We start from the raw sequence: 19,835 nt of genomic DNA, 5'->3' as shown, positions 1-19,835 counted from the left end.
GTCAGAAAAGCAAAAGGTTGCCGATTCTGTTTTAATAGATCAGAGGCTGATACCACTCATGTGCCGTTTGTGTTAACATTTGACGTCTTTCTGAGCATGTGATGGTATGGCTAGTGAAGGCAAAAAAACCCCACAAATTGCAATCTTTAAGTGCATAAGACAGTTTAACACTGCAACTGTCCCAGCAAGCACATAGTTGTGAAGGTATATGAGGGATCCACCTTGCTACTAGTGTGAATCAGCAGCCAGACAATTGAGTGTAGGTGTGCAGTTGCTCACTGGCTGAGCAGCAGCTTTGGTAACACGGTGTCTAGAACATACTTTGCTTGACATAATTAGATATGGGGAGATACTGCACCCCCAAAAGCTTTTTTAAAAACAGTATGTTGCCAAAGGTGCTTTGAGTAGTGCTCATCTTCCTCCCACAATACCAGCACACGGTGTTGCAACAGAAGCTGCAGGTTGAGAGGGTGCAAAGGAAGCAGTAGATCTTTTAGAAAAGCTTTGGGGATGCTGGTCTGGCATGCTTTCATTTTCATTGGTGTGCTCCTTCACCTTCTGCCTCAGTTTAAGAGGGAATGAAGTGCTGCAGCAGAGAGGATGACAGAAGAATATGTACTAGGAAAATGCTGGTGCCTGCTGAGCCAAACCCTGTTTGTTATTGTAGGTGTCATCTGGCTTTTACCCAGCGCTCTGTTCATCTTAGTACAACCTTAGCATTGCAGTTGATAAAGTTTCTCACCACTCTGAATGTGGTGAGAATTTTCCTCTTCAGGATATGTACATTCTTTGTACGGCCAATTTTGTTTTTCTAATGATGTAACAACAGTGCTTTGGTTTGTTCCTTAGGTTAGATTGTTTTGGGTTTTGTTTTTTTTTTTAATTAATCTTATATATCATGGTTATACAGAAAAGATTCCCCCCCTGAAATTTCTCCCTTGTCTGCTCTGGCGCTGGTTTCAGTCTAAAGGCTGAGTGGAGCACATTTAAGTGTGACTAATGCAAGGGGAAGATTTTGCATCACATGTATTGTAAATATTACCTAGTCAGCAGCAAAATTGTACATATAATGTACATAAATTTTTGTTTGGGAACAGCTTTCTTAAATTAAAATTTATTTTGAATTAAAAAAAAAAATTGACTTCAAGACATTTTCTGAGTCTTATTCAGAATGGACATGAACACATTCCAGAAGAAGAAATGCTTATCTATTGTGTCACATTTGCCAATAACATATCAGTTATGTACTCTGTAATGCCATCAGAGGCCACCACTGTCCTTACGCAGCTTTGAGGATGGAGAAGAAAATTAAGGGCTGTGGAACGAAAGCAGGTGTTACATAGGTTTTCAGTCCTCAGAGGCATCGTTATTGTCTAGTAATGTAGGACATTCTGCTTTGTGTGGTTTTATGACTAGTCATTTAGCAGAACCTACATGGCAAATATTTCATAAATCTAGGGGGAACCTGAGAATGCTCCCTGTGTGTGTGGACAGGTGTGTGTGCATTTTTGATGCCTTTGGAAAAGGATTCTGTATGGAGCTTGAGAGAACCTAGCCTATTTTGAGGTCCTGCCTGTTTAAAACAGCCATCTCTCTCTGGCTTTTATTCCTTTTTTGTCTTTTGAGCTCCTCTTCCTTCATAAACTCTGTGCAATAAAATAGTCATCTGTGCTGGAAAATGAATGACAGATAGCCTGCCCTTCCTATGTATCTTCAGTTGCTTCCTTAGCTTTTGGTGAAGGATTTACTTGGGTTAAAAATATAACAGCCTACAAATGAACCCATGTAAACCCTGAGTTTTGTTTGGAATCAAAAGGCTTATTGTGGCCTATGGTAAATTCATGGGCCTATGGAGCAAACTGCAGAATTCTGTCAGGTGAAATGCACAGAATCAATGATGTTGTTCGGACTTGGTTGAGCAACAGTCTAGTGATTGCACAGTGGGAGCTGGGAACTTTAACTGGGTCCATAGGTCAGTTAACAAGTATTTAGCAACTACTCTACACAAAATTGGAGAATTAGAGTATAAGCTAGGAATGGTTAAAAGAATGTAGGTGTCAGCCAGACTTCTACAAAATTAAGAGTTGAGAAGACTATTAAAACTAAGGGGATTGAATCCTCAAGAAGAATTAATATGTAAGAAAAGGTGCAGTGTAGATGAGTATATAATTAAGCAAATATATGAATGTCCTACTCCTAAGTTTTCAAAGGATGAACATGAAGGAAGAATATTATTTACAGTAGACATTTTTGTAATAGTCTAAGTAATATCATGAAATGGCAAAGGATGTCTTCCAAACAGTAAAGTCTATGGGTTTCCCTAGAAAAGTTACCGATAACCTCATTACTTCAGTGGTTTGCATGCCGTCCTTGAAAATACACTTTCATGAGCAGAATTACCAATTGTACAGAGAAAGAATTAGTCACTGTGAATATAAAGAGCTGTGCAACAGCAGACCTCCCTTCATTCTGCAATAGTGTGTGTTGCATTAGGTTTTGCTGGTGGAGGCAAGGGCTACTACCCATGTGACCTCATGCAAGTACAGACAAGCGAGTCCTTTCTTCCACAACAAGTTGTATCTCGGGCATCTGAACTGCCATTTGTTTGCCCAGTCTTCACCGAACTGAAAGTAAAAAAGGGCATCTGCACTGGAAAACTATTACTGGCTGATTTCTCACAATTATAACAAGAAAGCCATTGTTTTTCAGGAGCTTGCATGCTTTTGCAATCCATCTACTGTCCCCTGACTGGGAGTGTTAAGTACCACAGTGCCATCTGGAGTTGAAAAGTAAAGCATTGTTGTTTCCAAAACTGGAAGGAACATAAAAGCACTATAAGTACATATTCTTTGATTAATTTTTGTTTTGTAAAATCACAAATTCAAGCTTTTAAAATTAACATTCCTTTCCAAAGAGAAATGTTAGAGTGAATTTAGTGATGAAAAACAGGTCACAAAATACTTGTTTTGGTGACTTGGTATCAAGGTCAATTCAATATATGCACCATGAAAGCTATAAAATGCAAATTATTGCAGCACGGTATGTCTTTGTTTAAGACATAAGCAGTCCTGCAAGCTGGCATTATTCTGAGCAGCCCTACTGAGCTTAGAAAAAAATCCATGTGGCAAAAGACGTAGTGAATGCATTCTTCCACTGCTAAAAATCAATAGGAATTTTGTTGCTGAATTAATTTGAAACCCAGATTGCTGCAGTTAGAATTTGCAGGAAGATGTATAAACAAGATTCCCATTTTTCTCTCCTGCCTTTTACAATGCTGTTCTGACCTTTTTAGTCTTTCCAATAATGCTTACTATATTACTGAGGTGGCTAGAAAGAAGATCTGAACATGAGGAGCTTTGCAAAATCTTTTTCTGCTGTCCTAAATTTGTAAAGCTCCTTTGATCCCTGTATAAATAAATGGGAGGTCTCCAAAGTGTCTAGCAAATACTGCCAGTGATGTTTTAATTGCTATTCATTAGGATAATAGTTATAATTTGGTTTGTTTTTTTTTTTTCCCTGGGTAAAAATGTGGTTTAAATTCCTTTACATAGTAGCATAACGGTGTAAACTCACACAGTTTGTACGTGTGCTGGGTGCTGCAGAAATAAATCCAGATGACCCCCGTAATTTCTTATAATCTCTAACTGTAATTCTGAGTACATTTTTAGGCAAAAGAACTGTTGTCCGTAACCTGCACAGAAGTGCATGCTTTAGCTATCTGAGCAGAGGAGTGGGGACCTGAATCCTAATCCTGGCTATAAGACTGACTACTGCTGTGACCTTGAGCAAGTCGTACATGTGGCTCCATAAAATGATTGTACCTCCACCAGGATTTGGGGGAGGATTAATTTGTTCATGTCTGCTTAAAAAAATGAGAAGCATTAAGTCCTCTCAGCTGCAGGTTGTTGGGAGTCAGTCAGCACCATGAATGTCAGATACTGAAACAGACATGCCAGAGACCAGAGAATGTGAATATTACAGGTGACGTGTTTAAAGAAGTCATCTTTGTAATGTTAAAGGAAGCTTTGATTCTGACCCTGGCTGGCATACAGTTCTATAACATCTGAAAATCTGAAGACTTTTAGGGGTGTATATACAGCAAATCATGAATCCCTTACTGTGAAGTTTAAGTTACTGCAGCTGCTGTGTGCCAAAGTAAATCGGAAATTAGTTAAAAATCCTGGAGAGGAGGGAGCTGGCACATTAACTGATCTTACTTTTTGGCTGTCTGAAAGGAAAATTAAGGTATCTTACTTGACAGTTGGAGGCTTTGAGGTCAAAAGCACAGGCAGGTCTTGCATAAAGAATTTTTTTTTTAAATATTACAAACCATTGGTATCTTTTCAGTAAATGAATTCCGTTAAACAAGAAAGCAAAATCTCAACAACACAGGAGCGCTTCCACTCACCTCACATTCTCTTCTCAGAACTGCTAATTCACTCTGTAAGCATTGGTGGGTGTTGTCTTTATAGTGATTCCCTGCCACACATGCTGTAGCCCATCCGATGCTGTCATACATGCATCACTCCTAAACTTTGATCCCTTCTTCAGTCTCTCACATCACTTCCAGTATAAAGCTTTGGTTCTGACCTTCAAAGGCACTGATGCATCATGTCTTGGGTACAGCAGAGATAGATAGCATCTCTTTCTCTCAGTAGGACTACAGTGTTCTTTTGATCATGAGAAATCAAAAGCCAACAAAAGTGTAATAATAACCAGGAAGAAAACATTCTCCATCGAGAACATCCACTGTATAATAAAGTGCCACATACCAGCACTGGGAAGTACGGCTTGGACTTTGCAGGATAGGGAGCAAAAGTGAATGTATCACTTTGAGCATAGTCCTTATCAATTTTTTCAACAACAGGAATTTATCTCTCCCTGTGAGGACATTTTTCCTACTTAATAGTGTGGAAATAGGAGGTGGGTTGCACAGCAAGGAAAACACAATCTAGCTCTTATTCTAGTCCTGGGAGAGAACAAAATGAAAAGACGACAGTGCTGACTATTGAACAATTTTTTCAGCAAGGTTGGATAGATTACTCAAAACCTATACTTTGGAAAAGCAAATTAACCTTGCTGTGGATGAACACAATGCTAGGTATGTATTTCTTTTCTTTACATAACCACATGACAAGACTTAGTTTATATTAAAACTTGCATCTTTTCAAACTTTTACACTTCTTTCATTTTAAGTGGATTTTTCCCCAGAAACTTACTTGCTCAATTGAATTGTGCAATTTATCTAAGTGATGTATGTCTCTGTAAATGGAGAGAGAAGGAAAGTCAATCCTATTCTTAAAGCTTGCGTGTTTTCTGCCTTATCTATGTATGAAATTGTGCAGCTTCTGACCATATAAAGGTCCTACACTGAAAGAAAAGGCCACCTGGGAGAAAGGCACCTTACCCTCACAACAGTTTGACTATTGTGCCACAGGACAGATTGTATCAATTTAAAAAAAAAAAAGTCACGTCTTTGATAAAACAGCATCAGAAACACGTACAGATCATGTCTCGCTTCCCTCGTCATTACTCATCTGCTTTCATTTTAAAAAATGCCAGCACAGTGATGCTAATCTAATTCAGCTGCAGAAGCGCTTTGATGGAAAGTTGAGAGAGGTGTTTTTAATCCTCTGCAACACGTCCCGATAGAGGACAGTGAAATGAGAAGCCCTCGCGTGCAGATCCTTCCTCGCTGTAATGGCAGGGTGGAAGATGCTGGCTGTAATTTCATGCCATTATACCAAAAAAAGCTGGCTCCTCTAAACTCCTCGCTGCAGCAGCTGCTCCTGCAGGCTCAGCTCTTTGTCCTGAGCTGGCAGCTGCCTCCGCCACCAGCGATGGGAAGAGTTTTGTTTTCACAGAATGGGATGGGGCTAGAAGTGAACTCAGAGGTCATCTGGTCCTTCCTCCAGCTGTGAAGCCGGACGGACGCCCTTGGCAGATGTTCTCACTGGCAGCTGGAGATCCTGGCTCCAAAAGACCAAAGCTAAGCTGCCTTTCCTAAATTATGGGGGCCTGTCAGCTTTTACTGCAGGCAGTGGCAGTTTGATGCCCTGTTGTTTTTCAGCTTTTCAACTATGACTGTTTATTCAAGCAGTGAATAAACTGTGAAAATGTGTGATAATGTGAAAATATTAGATTTTACTTGAGGAATCCATTGTTAAGATTGTGGCTTGATCTTTTAGTAAGTTTGTGTCCTCTATTTTTGTTCTCCAGGTTGCACACTTCAAATTCTCTGCTACCCCCTGCAACAGCCTTACTAAGACAGCAACATGAAAATACATCAGTCGGATTCCTTGCCTGTAGGACTACAAAGCATTTAGGACTTTTAAATAAATAAGGCAGCCTGTACTTCTTCAAATTTACTGCAGGCTTCTTGTAAGGACTTACACGGGATACACGCAGTTAAGCTGAAACAAAAATATGACCACTACCTACAAACTACAGTGTTGAGTTCATCGTGGAATGAGAGAACAGGCATAGCGAGTTGAGTTCTCTGTTCCTGGAAAATAAGCGCATCTGTACAACTCCCTTCTAATTTGCAGGAGGAATTGTAGTGCAAATTCCCATAGTCGGCACACTTTCAAGCAGACGCTCTTACAAATTAACGTCTGCAATAATAGTGAGATATGCTTGGCTTCTCTAATAAGGATTGGTGTATTCTATCCATACACACCTGCATTTGAAGGCATAGAGAAGAGTTTTATTCTCTATGAGAAGTGACATTGAAAGCCTAGAACAGTCCTATATTTGCAACACAAATAGAAAGGACTTTTTGAATGACTGGCTAGTGGTAAGTGGTGCAGGGAAAAAACGCCCTGTTGTGTAACCATGTAAAGCACTGGAGACAAGACAAACCATTTACATATGAAAACTCAGACCCCAAGCAAATCTTACTGAAAAGGGCATGAGACGGATTAAAAGACATGCATAAAACTGAATTCCTTTTTCTCCACAGGGATTAGTGCAAATTTCTACCCCTCTCATTTATTAAATTTTAATCCTTTATGCAAGCGCAATGACGGTCCCCAAAATGCACTAGAGCTTTGTTCATAAATGTCTTTCCTCTTCTAAAAATGCACACAAAGAAAAGTATAAATTACATAGTGAATAGGTGCTATATATTCAATTTCTCTCTACAGCTTATATTGTATGATGCAATGTATTTAAGGAACTGCTTCTCCAGTTTGAGCAACATGACTAAGTATCAGTCAGAAAGAGCAAGGGTAATTCAAAGATACAAGCCAAGATTCTGTATGATTTGTACAATATTAAACAGAAGAAAAAAGGAGTAGAGAGAGAGAGACTCTTAGAGAGAATATAGACATGCCATGTTCAGACAGGATGAAAACCAAATGGTAACAGGCCTTTGATATTCTACTGCTACGAGAAATGAATTTTCACCCTGATCTGATGTCTTATTTTTCTTTCAGCTGATTCTGATAAAATGGCCTTCCCCTATACCAAACAACTATTTTAGTATTTCAGTAGTTTACCTTTTGTGTTATGTAGCATATAAAAAAGAATTTTATTCCATGATCTGAACTATGATGTCATTTAATAGTAATGGAACAAGTTAGAAATGTAGTTCTGTGTAAGCCTGTACTTTACCTGTTCAAAACTTTGCATCACTCCTTGTTAATTCACCTCTGCATGCCCTGCTTGGACTTGCCAGCATCTTAAACAACCCTAATGAAATTGTAGGCTGTGAGGGCTTTCCATACAAAAAATTAGTGCCACAGGTTTTTGTTACATTCCAGATTCAGATGCTGTAAAGGGTTGAGTTGAGAGGAAAAATAATGAAATGTACTGTCCATATCATCCAGGTGCTTTTATAACTGAAGTAATGACCTTATTATGTTGCCTTTTTGTAAATGACTTAAAAGGTTCTGCTGTTTGACAAGTCAGAAGAGTTTAAGCAAGAGCTGGGAGGGCTCAGGCAACTTTATTGTTTGTGGACAGTGCCTGGTATCCTGAGCCAAAACGAGCTTTAAAACTCTTACTCATATGTCTAGCCAGATAATCACAGGGACATTTCTGACACATGGAAGAAATGGTTGTGACTTCTGAGAGAGAGTAATTAGCGCTGCGAGGAGGATTGAACTGCTTCTGCTAACATGAATTTAAAGCAGTGTTTGACGCAGGATTGAACTCTCTATGCACTAACAATTCTAAACGGTCTGCTTCGGTCACATTTTTTAAAATTCTAATAATCCACGATTTGCATGGGATTTCTTGTCATTTTAAATTGAGGAATTCTCAAAGATTACATTCTCTTAAAGACGTTATCTTAACAACGTCTTAGCATGAATGCATTTAAAACCATGGCAAAAGTTTAAGGAAGAGTTGAAATAGTCACAAGGCTGTGTTATTTCAATAGCAAATGGGTTTGTCTCTTTAAATTGCATACCAACCTTATCTGAAAAATGTAAATTCTACTGCTAAAAGCACATTCCTCTGAAATCAGATGTAGGCTTCATTACTCAGGGCTGGTTGTTTCCACATTCATCTAATGAATTTTCCTGAATAGAAAGGATGAGAGAGCGCCAAAAAAGTAAGGGAAACAGACTTCTGCAGTGAATATTCATGCCCGCCCTCCAAAGTTCCTCTGGCATTTAAAAACAAATGGCCAAACTTACTGCTGGTCATCTGAAGGGAGAACTCCTTGCTAATCCTACTGCTTCCTTACAAGGCGTAATAGCCCCGCAAGCTGCAGGCGACAGTCCAGCACCCATCGAGCCTCACCTATGGGTTAATCCATCACATCTGCCCTGGAGCACATCTAGGTTCTGTGGGGCCACCTCCGCTCTTTCAGACAACCTCAGCTGGGGATACTTTGTCACCATGTGCAGACAGCTCTGCACAGATCCCCCAGGTTCTTTAAGCCGTGGCAGAAACTAGTCCTTGCAGCAGATCTTGCATGTTTGCCGATCTGATTGCATCATTAGGGTCGCCAAGATCATAGAACAGCCAGTTGGGAAGCTGTAGCACTTAAGTTAGGGAGCTTTGAAATTCCCAGAAAATGTTAAAAGTAATATAAGATGACTTTGCAAATAAGGCAGAGCTTTTAACTACTTTGCTAAGAAAACAAGTTAGTTATTTCCTTAGGTCATACAGTGTTGTCTAGAGTTAAATTCAGTAGCTTCAGATAAACCAAAGAGAACAATGGATGGAAAAATGTACATCTGAGGCATTGTTTTCTGAGAAAATGCACATGGTATATGAAAAGTAATATGAGCCTCAAACTCCTGTGGTAATACAACCTCTACAGGCAGGCATTACGACAATAGGACTAAATTCTTTCGAAGTGGCTGAAGGACACAAAGCTGCATGGTGGAAAAGAAAAGACGTGTTGATAGGGATCCTTTGGCATGTACCTGATTAATCCTCTCGTTTCACATTCCTCCCCAGCGGTCAGCTGAACGACAGAGTGGGGGAATTAGTTCCCCTTGCTCTCAAAGCAACCTAATTCCTCAAGGAAAATGAATGGCTTTAGCTAGGCAGCAAGGCAAATAAAACACATTCTTTCCAGTTAAGCAAAACTGTGTACCTGCAACAATGACTGTAACATTAAAAACACATGACAAGTAGCATATATCCAGACTCTAAAACAGGTTGAAAAAGGACATGAAAAATCCCCCAAGCTGTGAACAGCAGAACTAACGAAACACAGGATCATAAACAACTTGTGTCTCAGGACCTCAGCATCTCCTTCCAAACTGCATGAAGCTCCACCCTCCAAAAACTTGGTGACATCCCTCGCCACAACATCCCTCACCCCTTCCAACATCCCATTTAGTCCCGAAGGCAATACCTGGGGTCTTCCCTCCACCCCTTGCTCTATCCCCAGTTTTCATCCTCACTCGCTAAAAGACGTGCTGAACACTCTCAACTCCTTCCTATACACCACCCACTGGCACCCAGCACCATGGGCGATACGGCACGTGCCCTGGCTGCTGCAGAGCTGCTGGCGGCCGGGTGACCACCCCGCTTTTGCTCTCTGCCTGCTGGGTGGCCAAACAGAAATGGTGAGTTTTACCTGTGATTCTGTCTGTGGAAGCGGCAGTAAAGTCTCTCTCCTCCTCCTAATTTTTACAAGGTTTGTAAAAACAGAGCAACTTTCCAACTTCAACCCTATCAGATGCGGTTTATAGCAAACAAACTGACAGAAAATGCATGGGCAGAGTTATTGCATAAGGTTTGTTTCCTTAGGAATTAGACTAAATATGAGGCAAAACTTTAGGTTTGTAAATAGGTACTAAGTGGATCAACTCTGGGGCTTTGCTACTCTCCTAGTTGCATTTAAAATGTTGCAAACTATTATTTATGAAAAAAGTAAACATTTTTTTAAAAATCTTATTTTAGAAGGTCACACAAAATTATTTGGTTACCTGTAATTAGGAACTAAATTAATTACAAATATTATAATTTTTGCATAATCCTTCTCCTAGTCCTCCAATGTCATGTGACTACACTAAATTTTGTATTAAAAACTCAACTTTGGCAAGCATCCGAGTCCAAGCTACCCATGAACAGAGTGCAGTTTTGCCCCATGTTTATTGGAAAACTCTCTTTGAAGCATATTTTTGACAAGTCAAACAATCATCTACTGCATTTCACTGCATTACAAAGTAGTACCTTTGAAAACATTTGTAGTGTGTACTTGAATACTTCTTGTATCTTAGTATAGGTACCATGCAGCTCTTCCATTGTCTTAGAAATAGAGAAGACCAAGCAACAGCTGATTTCAGAAACAAGCCCTACTTCAAAGTCCATCCCCACTGAAATCAATAGGGCTAACAGTAAATTCACCAGGATCCGAAGCTGAACCTAACTGCTCATCTGTTACAGCTGCCAAGGCATCAGCCACCCATTTTTTTATGACACCTGTTTTGTCCAGAGTGGAACACTTACTCAGATTCTTCTTTCTGTAGACTGAGAACATTTCCAAGGGACTAGACTGTAATGTAGTTATGACTCTGCAGTTGTCATCGCAGTAAAATGAGAGTGGTATGTTAAAAAAAAAATATCTTCAACTACAGCTAGCACATAATAAAGCAGTTAGAAATACTGAGTTACCACATTTGTAGGCCCTTTGGAGAAAGGCCAGTGAAGAGTTACCCATGGTAGATTAGATTGCCTTCTGAACTGCTGTACTTACAGTTGTCTTCATCTCTGAGCAGTAGGAGCCTGACTGTCCTTCTTTCCTTGAAAACCTCTTTTCCTGTGCCTGCTCAGTACTGGCTCAGCTGGCTGTGCCGTATGGGACAGAGAGTTATGTGGTATTCACTGGGTAGGGAAGTTTTCAAGAGTTTGTTTCCTTATACTCTTAAAAGGTATCCTTAAAAGGTTGTGTGTAATTCAAATTGGGGTTACGGAACAAAAATGGGAGAGGAAGTGTTGCTGGTATGTTGTTTGGACCAAGGGTAGCAAACTTCTGTAGTAACACAGCTTGTTCCGTCATGCACACAACCAGACTCTGACTTAAAGTTGCACATAACAATTACTCAGTATTTAAGCTACACTTTCCTACCAAGCACTTTTCTTTCAAAGCAATTTCCCTGCTTCACGCTGTTATAATGTGGTGAAGAGATACAGCTCACAACTGAAACGCCAGGCACAGAAATCTGCCTCTGGAGCAGTACTTATTGACTTAATAACAAATTTACTGTTTTTAAGACCTTTGTCTAGCTAGTCTGCCAGCCTTCACAGCGTTTGAATTTGCCATGAGAATACAGGCTATAACTTCTCTCCCATGGAAGAAGGTGTTATGAAAATGGACAAGGTGCTGACAACTTAGCAAGTCCTAATAATCCAGCCTTTTTCCAGTGCAGATGATGTGGACTGATGCCTTGAGACGTTTATGCTTCTCTTGGTATAGCAAATACCAGCCAAACTTTTCACATTCCCCAACTCACAAGCATACTGCATTCAAATTAGAAACATAATATATAAGAGAAAGTACTGTGAATTTTGCTCAAGTCCATTTTCACCAATGGGACTATTAATGAATGTCACCGTGTAAGGATTTGTAAAACAGAATCTTTAATTCTAGTAAAGACAGGATTTTCTCTGTTGAAACCAAAAATAAGTAAAATTCAATTAAGACAGAGAAGTAGGAAATTTCCATTCCAAATATAGGCAGGTAGAAACTTTTCCACTATAATTTAAAAATTGCTTGCTTCAGTCCAGGGGTGATGACTAGTCCTAGGTTTTTTAGGGGAAGGTTGGGAAGGGAAGAGGGTTTGGATTCACTGAAATGGTAAATTAAAATACACACAACATTAAAATGTTATGCTAAACATCATGCTTTTTATTTTTGGGGGAAGAGCAAGAAAATAGCAGTACTTCAGCAGACTAGAAAAAGCCTCATCTAAGTATCAAAAGCACAGCAAATTATATTCAAAGCTGATACATTCTTGAAGTCAAAGCATAAAGTTGTATGTACATATGTATGTATATATACTCATACATATATATACACATACATACTTTTTAAGTATAGATGTAGCCATTTGGATTATCAGTGTTTGCCTATCATTCATTTTAGTTTTAGTTCATTACCTTGAGTGAAGTAATCAGACCAGAATTAACATTAAAAAAAATCCAACCATTGCCACAGACTAGATAGAGAATTTACACACATACACAATTACAGCACAGTCTTTACTCCTGTGGCCTTTAAATTCCGCTAAAATAAGCCGGTTTTACAGGGAATACACAAAAACTCCACCCTGGTAGTCTCTTGGCTTTTATCACTGCAACATCCTAGCCTTTGCTAAAAACTAAGCGAGGAGCTACCCCAGAATGTGATCTCCAATTCTTTCTGTAAACTGTATGCATGCCAGACATGAACCATGCAGAAACCCTTTGAGATTTAAGCCCTTAATTATTAGCTTGTGTCAAGATTCAGGCACTGTGCTTTGCAGCAATCTTGAAAGTTAAGAAATTAAAATCGTGTTGGGAGCTGATTTTACTTAAAATAGAGAAGGGTGAAGACTCAGATAGTTGGCAACTCTCATTTTCCAAGCTGATTAAGCATTGCGTGTACACACTATGAAATAATAAAAACTTAACCAAGTGCTTTAGTAAGTTCTGAAAACAAAAATAAGTTACATTTCAAAGAACAAGTTAGTATAAAAAGTTTTAACATATGCAAAGTATGTGCTCAAAATACTTATTTTGCATTTTTAAAAAGAGCTGTAGTCTACCTTACAGAAACAAAGTTCACCCAGTATAAAATATTGCAATTTGTCCCATTTTGTCATATGAGAGGTTTCCTTATTCTTCATATGATTGAGAACACTTGCACAAGAGTTCATGGTATACCAAGCCACATAGTGGCAGACAGACTATGTTTGAATCTGTGCTTTTACTATGCAGTGCAGTAAAAGCTAGCAAACCATTTCAGAACAGAGTTTAGCGGGTCAAAGAGCTGTGTTGATGCAAGAAATCCAGACCATAGTATAAAAGTTAATGCCAAGTGGCAGTACCAAGAAAACGTATTAGATCAACAGAAAAAAACCTGCTGATAACATTCACTATCACATGTACAGCTTGTAAGCTAGGAATAAGGAAAAGTCAAAATTAGCTTAAGGAAAAAAAAAAAATTGTAACTGTGTAAACAATCCACCCAGTACAAAACTGGATGCAGGTGATAGAAGCAGAACTAGCTCAGTAGAGCTCAGAATGTGCGTGCATCCAGATGCCTGTTCAAAATCCGTTTATCAATACCGTTGAAAAAAAAAAATCACCTATAGCTATTTACACCACAGCGGAGGCTTCCCTCCCCCCTTACAAAGTTATAACTCAGGAAGTCACTGCTTTCTTCTACAATTAAAATTCCAGTTATAAGCTACCAACGTTCACAAGTTGAAAACACCCACCTTGCAAATTAAATTGAAAACTCTTGTCAAGCATGTTTGAGGACTCTTCAAAGTTAGAGTACAGCACTCTCCTCAAGTGGTATTTGCATGAGTAACTTGTACTGACAGCCTGTTAAAATAAGTGAATTTAACACAACTCGGGGTAGCTGGGTGTTCCTCCTCAGGAAGGGAGATCCATACAGATTCCAGTCGTTCTTGCTGAGGTGTGTTACAGAGAGAGAAGGACAAAAGAACCTCGGTCAGCCTGGAGGTGAATCTTCCTGCTTCTAGAAGTATTCCTCCTCTTCATCAAAAAAACCATTTTCCAGAGCGTACGTGCAGTCTGCGTTAGAGTCAGCTTGGCAGGCACCTTTGTATTCTTGAATCGATTCATACAGGGAGTACAGCTGACACAGTAATGACATATCCAGCTGCCGAAGGCCAACCTGAGGGGGAAGAATTCAAACAAACAAACAAACAGTATTACAATTGTGATTTTACTGGCAGCACAATGCTATATATATATTTCATCACTAAACAAGAGGATCAAGCTTCTTTCTACCTTCAACAGTTATGAAATATGGAAGTATAGTTCACTTTCTAAGGTGACAGACTCCCCACAAGATAAACTGGAAAAAAAGAACAAGGAACAACGTGATGCAATACAGCAGCACAGTGTTCTTCAAGATTTTGTCGTGTTACAATGCCCTGCTTCACTTCCAGTAAGCAGTTCACTCCTGCCTGAAGCATTACAGATAAATTCATAAACTATATTCCTCATTATGCAAGAGACATACTTTTCCAGTAACACCGTATGTCTTACACACATCTTTCTGACATAGTTATCATAGGTTCTCAGTTTTTGTTTAAAACAGCCTGGATTAAAAGTTGAAAACAGAGCTCTGGCTGCTTTTCCACTTCATGGCTAAGTATCTTCTACTATCGTTTTCTTTTCTGTATCGTCATACATAGGCATCTGACAAGGCTAGCTATGTCTAGCACAATACAGCATGCTAGTTGAAGGCAGCAAAAGTAAAGCCAAAGTGAGATAAGGAATTACACTGTAGCCTACAAATCTTCAGAATATTTTCATGTGCTACTCAAGTATAGGCTTGATTTACAATAAAGCATCTAATATTTTGGTCCCCAAACTTCTAAAATATTAGTTCCAGAGCTAATTAAAGATTTGGAGCAACATTAAAAGAAAAGGTTATCTTGTAACCTGCATCTTTATGTCAGGTACAAAACCAGTACATGGCATCACAAAGGAAAATAAAGCTAGTCATTTACCTCAAAGCAGTTTCCCTCTCTGGCAACAAAATGGAGAATTCATTTCATATTGTCACCTATCCAAGTCAGATCAAATTAAATCTAGCTTTTGTTTCGCAGTAAATTAAAACCACCACCCAATTCACCATTTTCAAGAAGCAGCAATTTCTGCCTAAATTTTCAAGTAAGTTTTAAGCTGACAGGCTGTCCATAGTGACCCTCAGTTTCATCAAATAGAAGTTTTTGCTACAACTCATGTTCAGAGGAAAAAAAAAAAAAACACATTGGTAGCCTTTACTGCAGCCTGAACACCAGGCTACATTTTACTCAGAATGAGAACTCTTACCTCAAAAATATCTCCTTACATGTCTAAAATTCTAGGGACAGATACACTTAGCATGAGAAAACCGCAAAAGGCTAGCATGAAGATCTTCTGTTGGCATGGCTGAACTATCCTACCAGATCCTTTATCTAAAGGTAGAAGGAGGAGGAAAAAAAAAGTATCACACACCACAATGCCATTCCAGCTTAGGAAAACAGGATAGGGCATCTTTCAGGAGCAATACAAGTTACTTGGTGAGGTCACAAAGCCAAGACATGATGTCCCGTACAGACTGAACATGAGGACTTTAGGAAAGACATGGAACAAGACGTGGGATGCTGCGCTAGCTGCCAGGAGGTTACAGACAAGCCTTTCCACCACCTAAGATCTATGATGCTTTTCTTACACATCTCCTTTTTCCTCCGTAACAAACACGACAACTTTCTCGCCCTTGTTGTTTAAGCATACACTCTGCGGGAAGCATATGCTACTCTTCCTTGCTCTCTACTCTGCAAGAGGAAACCAGCACTTGTGCAAATTTCCTTCTGCAAAAATTTGTATAACAAAAACCAACCAAACAAAACAAGACTGCAGGAAGGAAAATAAAAGGGAGGTATTTGTACCATATCCAGGCCCCTCTCCACCTAGCCCTGCTAAAGTAACTTCTTCAGACTTCTTAAGCTAATGACTTAGCCCAAGAATAGACCTGCCCAAGAATAATGTCTGAACATCAACCTGTGGAGATGGCAGTTGATGAATTTTGGCTTGCCCCACCTAAACGAGCTGCTCGCCTCAGGTACGAAAGGACGCTGTGAAGCTGGACTTAACACTATGACATGCAAACATGAGACCCACCAGGCAGACTTGCCTAAGAGCTAAGTATTTGAAGGACAAGGCTGCAGTGAAGAACCCTTCAAATTGCAGTTAGGAGTGAGTTGAGCCAGAAAACTCAAACTGGAGACAGATGACCAGTTCTTCGTCTGCTGAGGAAAGTGGGAGCATTTTCACCAGCAGCTCTCCTCTTTCAGCTCTGTAAAGGACTTCAGCGCTTTTTGTGAAGATCAGTTCTAAGCCAAGTGCAATCTCCCAAAATAGAAATCACTCAGCAGAATTAACTTAGCAGGTCTTAACACCAAATAGTAACACTCAGTATCTTATTTTTCTGTAACTGCCACTAGTGTCAAACAATCAAACAAGAACAATAAGTCTGTTGGGAAAAATGCAGCCTCTAGCCCTTCGCAACTTCCAACTATGATCCCTGAGGTAGCAAAAGCCTGAAGAAATGTCCGAGTCCGCTAGCACAAGCATAAACTTTTTAATCCCAGCCAATCTGCATTTGACTCTAGAGTTTTACCATAGCACCTACAAAACAACCCATAATGTACAATCAACCCATAATCTATGCAATCAACTCTTTTCCTCAAGAGATCACAGTTCTGAAGTCACCTCTCCTTTCATCCCTCCCCACTCTGAAGCATCTAAATCCAAAACTTTCTCATCTTTAAAAACTTATATACACATAGTACCTTGCTTGATCATGCAGGGAGACTTGCTGCTATGCATTTCTTCCCCATTCACTATTGAAAATTTAAAGGAAGCTTGTTACTCAATAGAAATTCTATCTTTGGTGGAAGAAAGTGTGTTCAATATAAATTAAAGTGCTATTACCTACTTGATGAAAGGCAGGCTATTTGTACGCAAGAGTCTCTCTAATTTGTACAGGCCACAAAAAAGTACACCTGGAACCAAGGAGAGTGTTGCTTGAACGTCTTTGATGTGTTCAGAGGTAAGGTATTTTTTTTCCTTCAGAAGTGTTTTATCAAATTATCATCAAGGATAACAGTATCAAAGGGGAACTCTAGTTGTCAAATGACTTTAACGAGCATCTCATTTCACCTTCCATTAGGAAAAATAGATTAGACTTTTATAACGAGTTATCTTTGCTTTTTTGGGAAGGATTAAGATGACCAGGATCATATCCTTGTTTCCCCTCAGAGCACTAGAGAAAAAGCCCCAGCGGTCGATAGCCATTTGCGCTTCCAGTGCTTCAGTGCAAACTGGCAACTCTAATACAGTTTGAGATACTCATAAAACTCTGTCTCTGAGCTACTTGTTGAAACACTGGCGGCAGACTAAGATTTCAGCACGCTACATTTTCCTTCTAAATCCACAGACAGGTCTTTCAACAGAGTTTCTTGTGCTCAAACGCCTTTTTACCATGAGAAAAACAGGCAGATCTTCAGCAATATCCTATTTTATAAGCTTCAGAATACGAAGTGTACAATGGTGAGGTTATTATTAGCCATTACAACTGCAGCTGGCACCAGCAAAGCACCAACACCCAAATTAGCGTTTAATCAAAAGGTGCGCCAGGTCGCCCGGAGGGATTTCATTAATAACGCCGCGCTACAAAATCAAAACAAAGTCCTGAAGAAAACTATGTTTAATCGCACTTCATTTGAACTGAATGAATCAGTGCTGATACTTGTTTTGTCTTTCTTAACGACAGCCTTTTAAAATGGGTGGCAGGTTCAAATGGATGCCACTGCACGAGGCGCTCGTTAAACGGCTCTCAATCCGCAGACGGAGGAGCCCCACCATTACAGACGCGGGCTGTCTGTAATGTCACTGTCCCCCCAGTGCCGTTACCGGTGCGTTTCAGGGTACCTGTGCTCGCCAGCAGCCCGGCAAGGTTACTTGGGGCTACAACAGCCCGGGCCCGGGCCCGGGCCCGCACCCACTCGGTCCGCCAGCTCCGCCGCCGGTGGGACCGGGGCGCCCTTCCGGACCCGCGGAGGCCGTTGGGCGGCGGCAGCGCCCCCCGCCGCCGCTCGCCACGTCCGCCGCCCCCGCTGAGGCCCTGCTCGCCCCACTCACCATCTCCTTCCGCAGCAACGCCAGCGCCGCGTCCAGGTTGGGAGGCTTGGGCGGCCGCGGCGAGCCCCGGCCGCCGCCACTCAGCTCGTCCTGGATGCGGGACTTCTGCGCGTACAGCCGCTCCAGGTCCCGCCAACGCCCGCCCTGGCCGCCGCCGCCGGAGGAGGAGGAGTTCAGCAGCCCGCTCAGGCTCTTGGGCAGCGGCGGCAGCCCCGCGCCGCCACCAGGCCCCAGCAGCCCCGGCCCGCTCATGCTGCTGCGGCGGCGGCAGCAGCAGCAGCAGCAGCAGCAGCAGCAGCGACGACCGACGGAAAGAACCGCCTCGACCCCGCTGCGGGAGGCACCGCCCGGCGCCCGCCCCGCCTACGGGCCGGGGCGGGGGGAGAGGCCCGGCGGGCGGGGCGGGGGCGGAGGGAGGGGGCCCTAGGCGGCGAGGAGGCGGGACCGCAGGTGCCCGGGGGGTGCGGGACGTGCCGGGCGCGGGCCGGGCCGCCACGCCATACCACGGCGGCTTTGGCCGAGGCGTGGCGTGGCGTGGCGTGGCGTGGCGTGGCGGCCCGCGTACCCGTGGGCAAGGCCCGGCTGTCTGACGGCCTGCCTCCCGCCTCAGCCGCGGGGCTCCGGCCGGGGCTGGCGGGCCTGCGCCCCGCAGAAACACCCTCGCGGCTGCCACTTGCCCCGGGGCTGGGAGAGGCGGGAGGCCGCTGCGGAGACGGGGCTGAGTCGCCGGGCTCGGTGCGGGCGTGCCGGGGTGAGGTTGGGGGGATGAAATGCGGTGAAAGCAAGCATGAAAGCGGATGAAATGCTGCGAGCGGAGGGTAGCCGGTCCTTGTGTGGCGGCGGTGTTATTTCAGTCACCTGATACGTGAAGGTGCTCTCCTCTTCCCATCAAGGTGTTTCCCTTCACATCCTTGCAATCAAGCTTTTTAGCAAAAATCTTTGTTTCCAGGCATTGCAACAAAACCAACTTTGTTGTTATCTGCTCTGTGAATCAAATCTCTCAATCTGAAAGAGAAATAGCTCTCTGTTTTTATTCCACGTTTGTTCACGGAGGGGTTTATTGTTCTGGTTTACAGAAACACCCACGCACTTTTGTGAGAGGGTGGTGGGAAGGGTGCGACGCTGCGGGACGGGGTGGCTTTGGGCAGGGGACATGTGGCACGGGAATCCCCAAAATTGCCAGTGGGGCCACAGTTCTGGCTTAATAGAAATGCAACCTCGGTGTGCCAAATGTCAGTGCTGTTCCTGCACGTTTTATTTTTCAGCCCATTTTCCTTGACACATTTGTATCTCAGGAGTCTCTTGAGTAAATTATAGCAATTTTGGATCATTCAAAATCTAAACTGAAGCAACATATAAACTTGGAGTTCTGGGAATGCGCTGCCATTGCAATGCCAGGGTGTTTAAAGGTGCAGTCCTGTTGGCACAACCCTGCTTTGTTTGTGGGTTTTTCTGTTCAAGAAATAACTAGGTATGGCGATTTTGAGTTAAGTCTCTAG

The 19,835-nt window shown here is 41.8% G+C and overlaps 1 protein-coding gene across 1 annotated transcript; it reads right to left on the bottom strand.

Moving 5' to 3' along the window:
* Positions 1-14,155: 14,155 nt before the first annotated feature.
* Positions 14,156-18,588, bottom strand: FAM89A (family with sequence similarity 89 member A; the record flags this gene model as incomplete). Its single annotated transcript, XM_081997893.1, has 2 exons — positions 14,156-14,314; positions 18,337-18,588. 2 exons carry the CDS (start codon positions 18,586-18,588, stop codon positions 14,156-14,158), a joined length of 411 nt encoding a protein of 136 aa, XP_081854019.1.
* Positions 18,589-19,835: the final 1,247 nt, after the last annotated feature.

The sequence above is a fragment of the Phaethon aethereus genome (assembly GCF_964289735.1).
Source record: "Phaethon aethereus genome assembly, chromosome: 3".
Classification (NCBI taxonomy): Eukaryota; Metazoa; Chordata; class Aves; order Phaethontiformes; family Phaethontidae; genus Phaethon; species Phaethon aethereus.
Note: the sequence above shows the minus strand (reverse complement) of the source record. Positions and strands in the feature narration are given on the sequence as shown.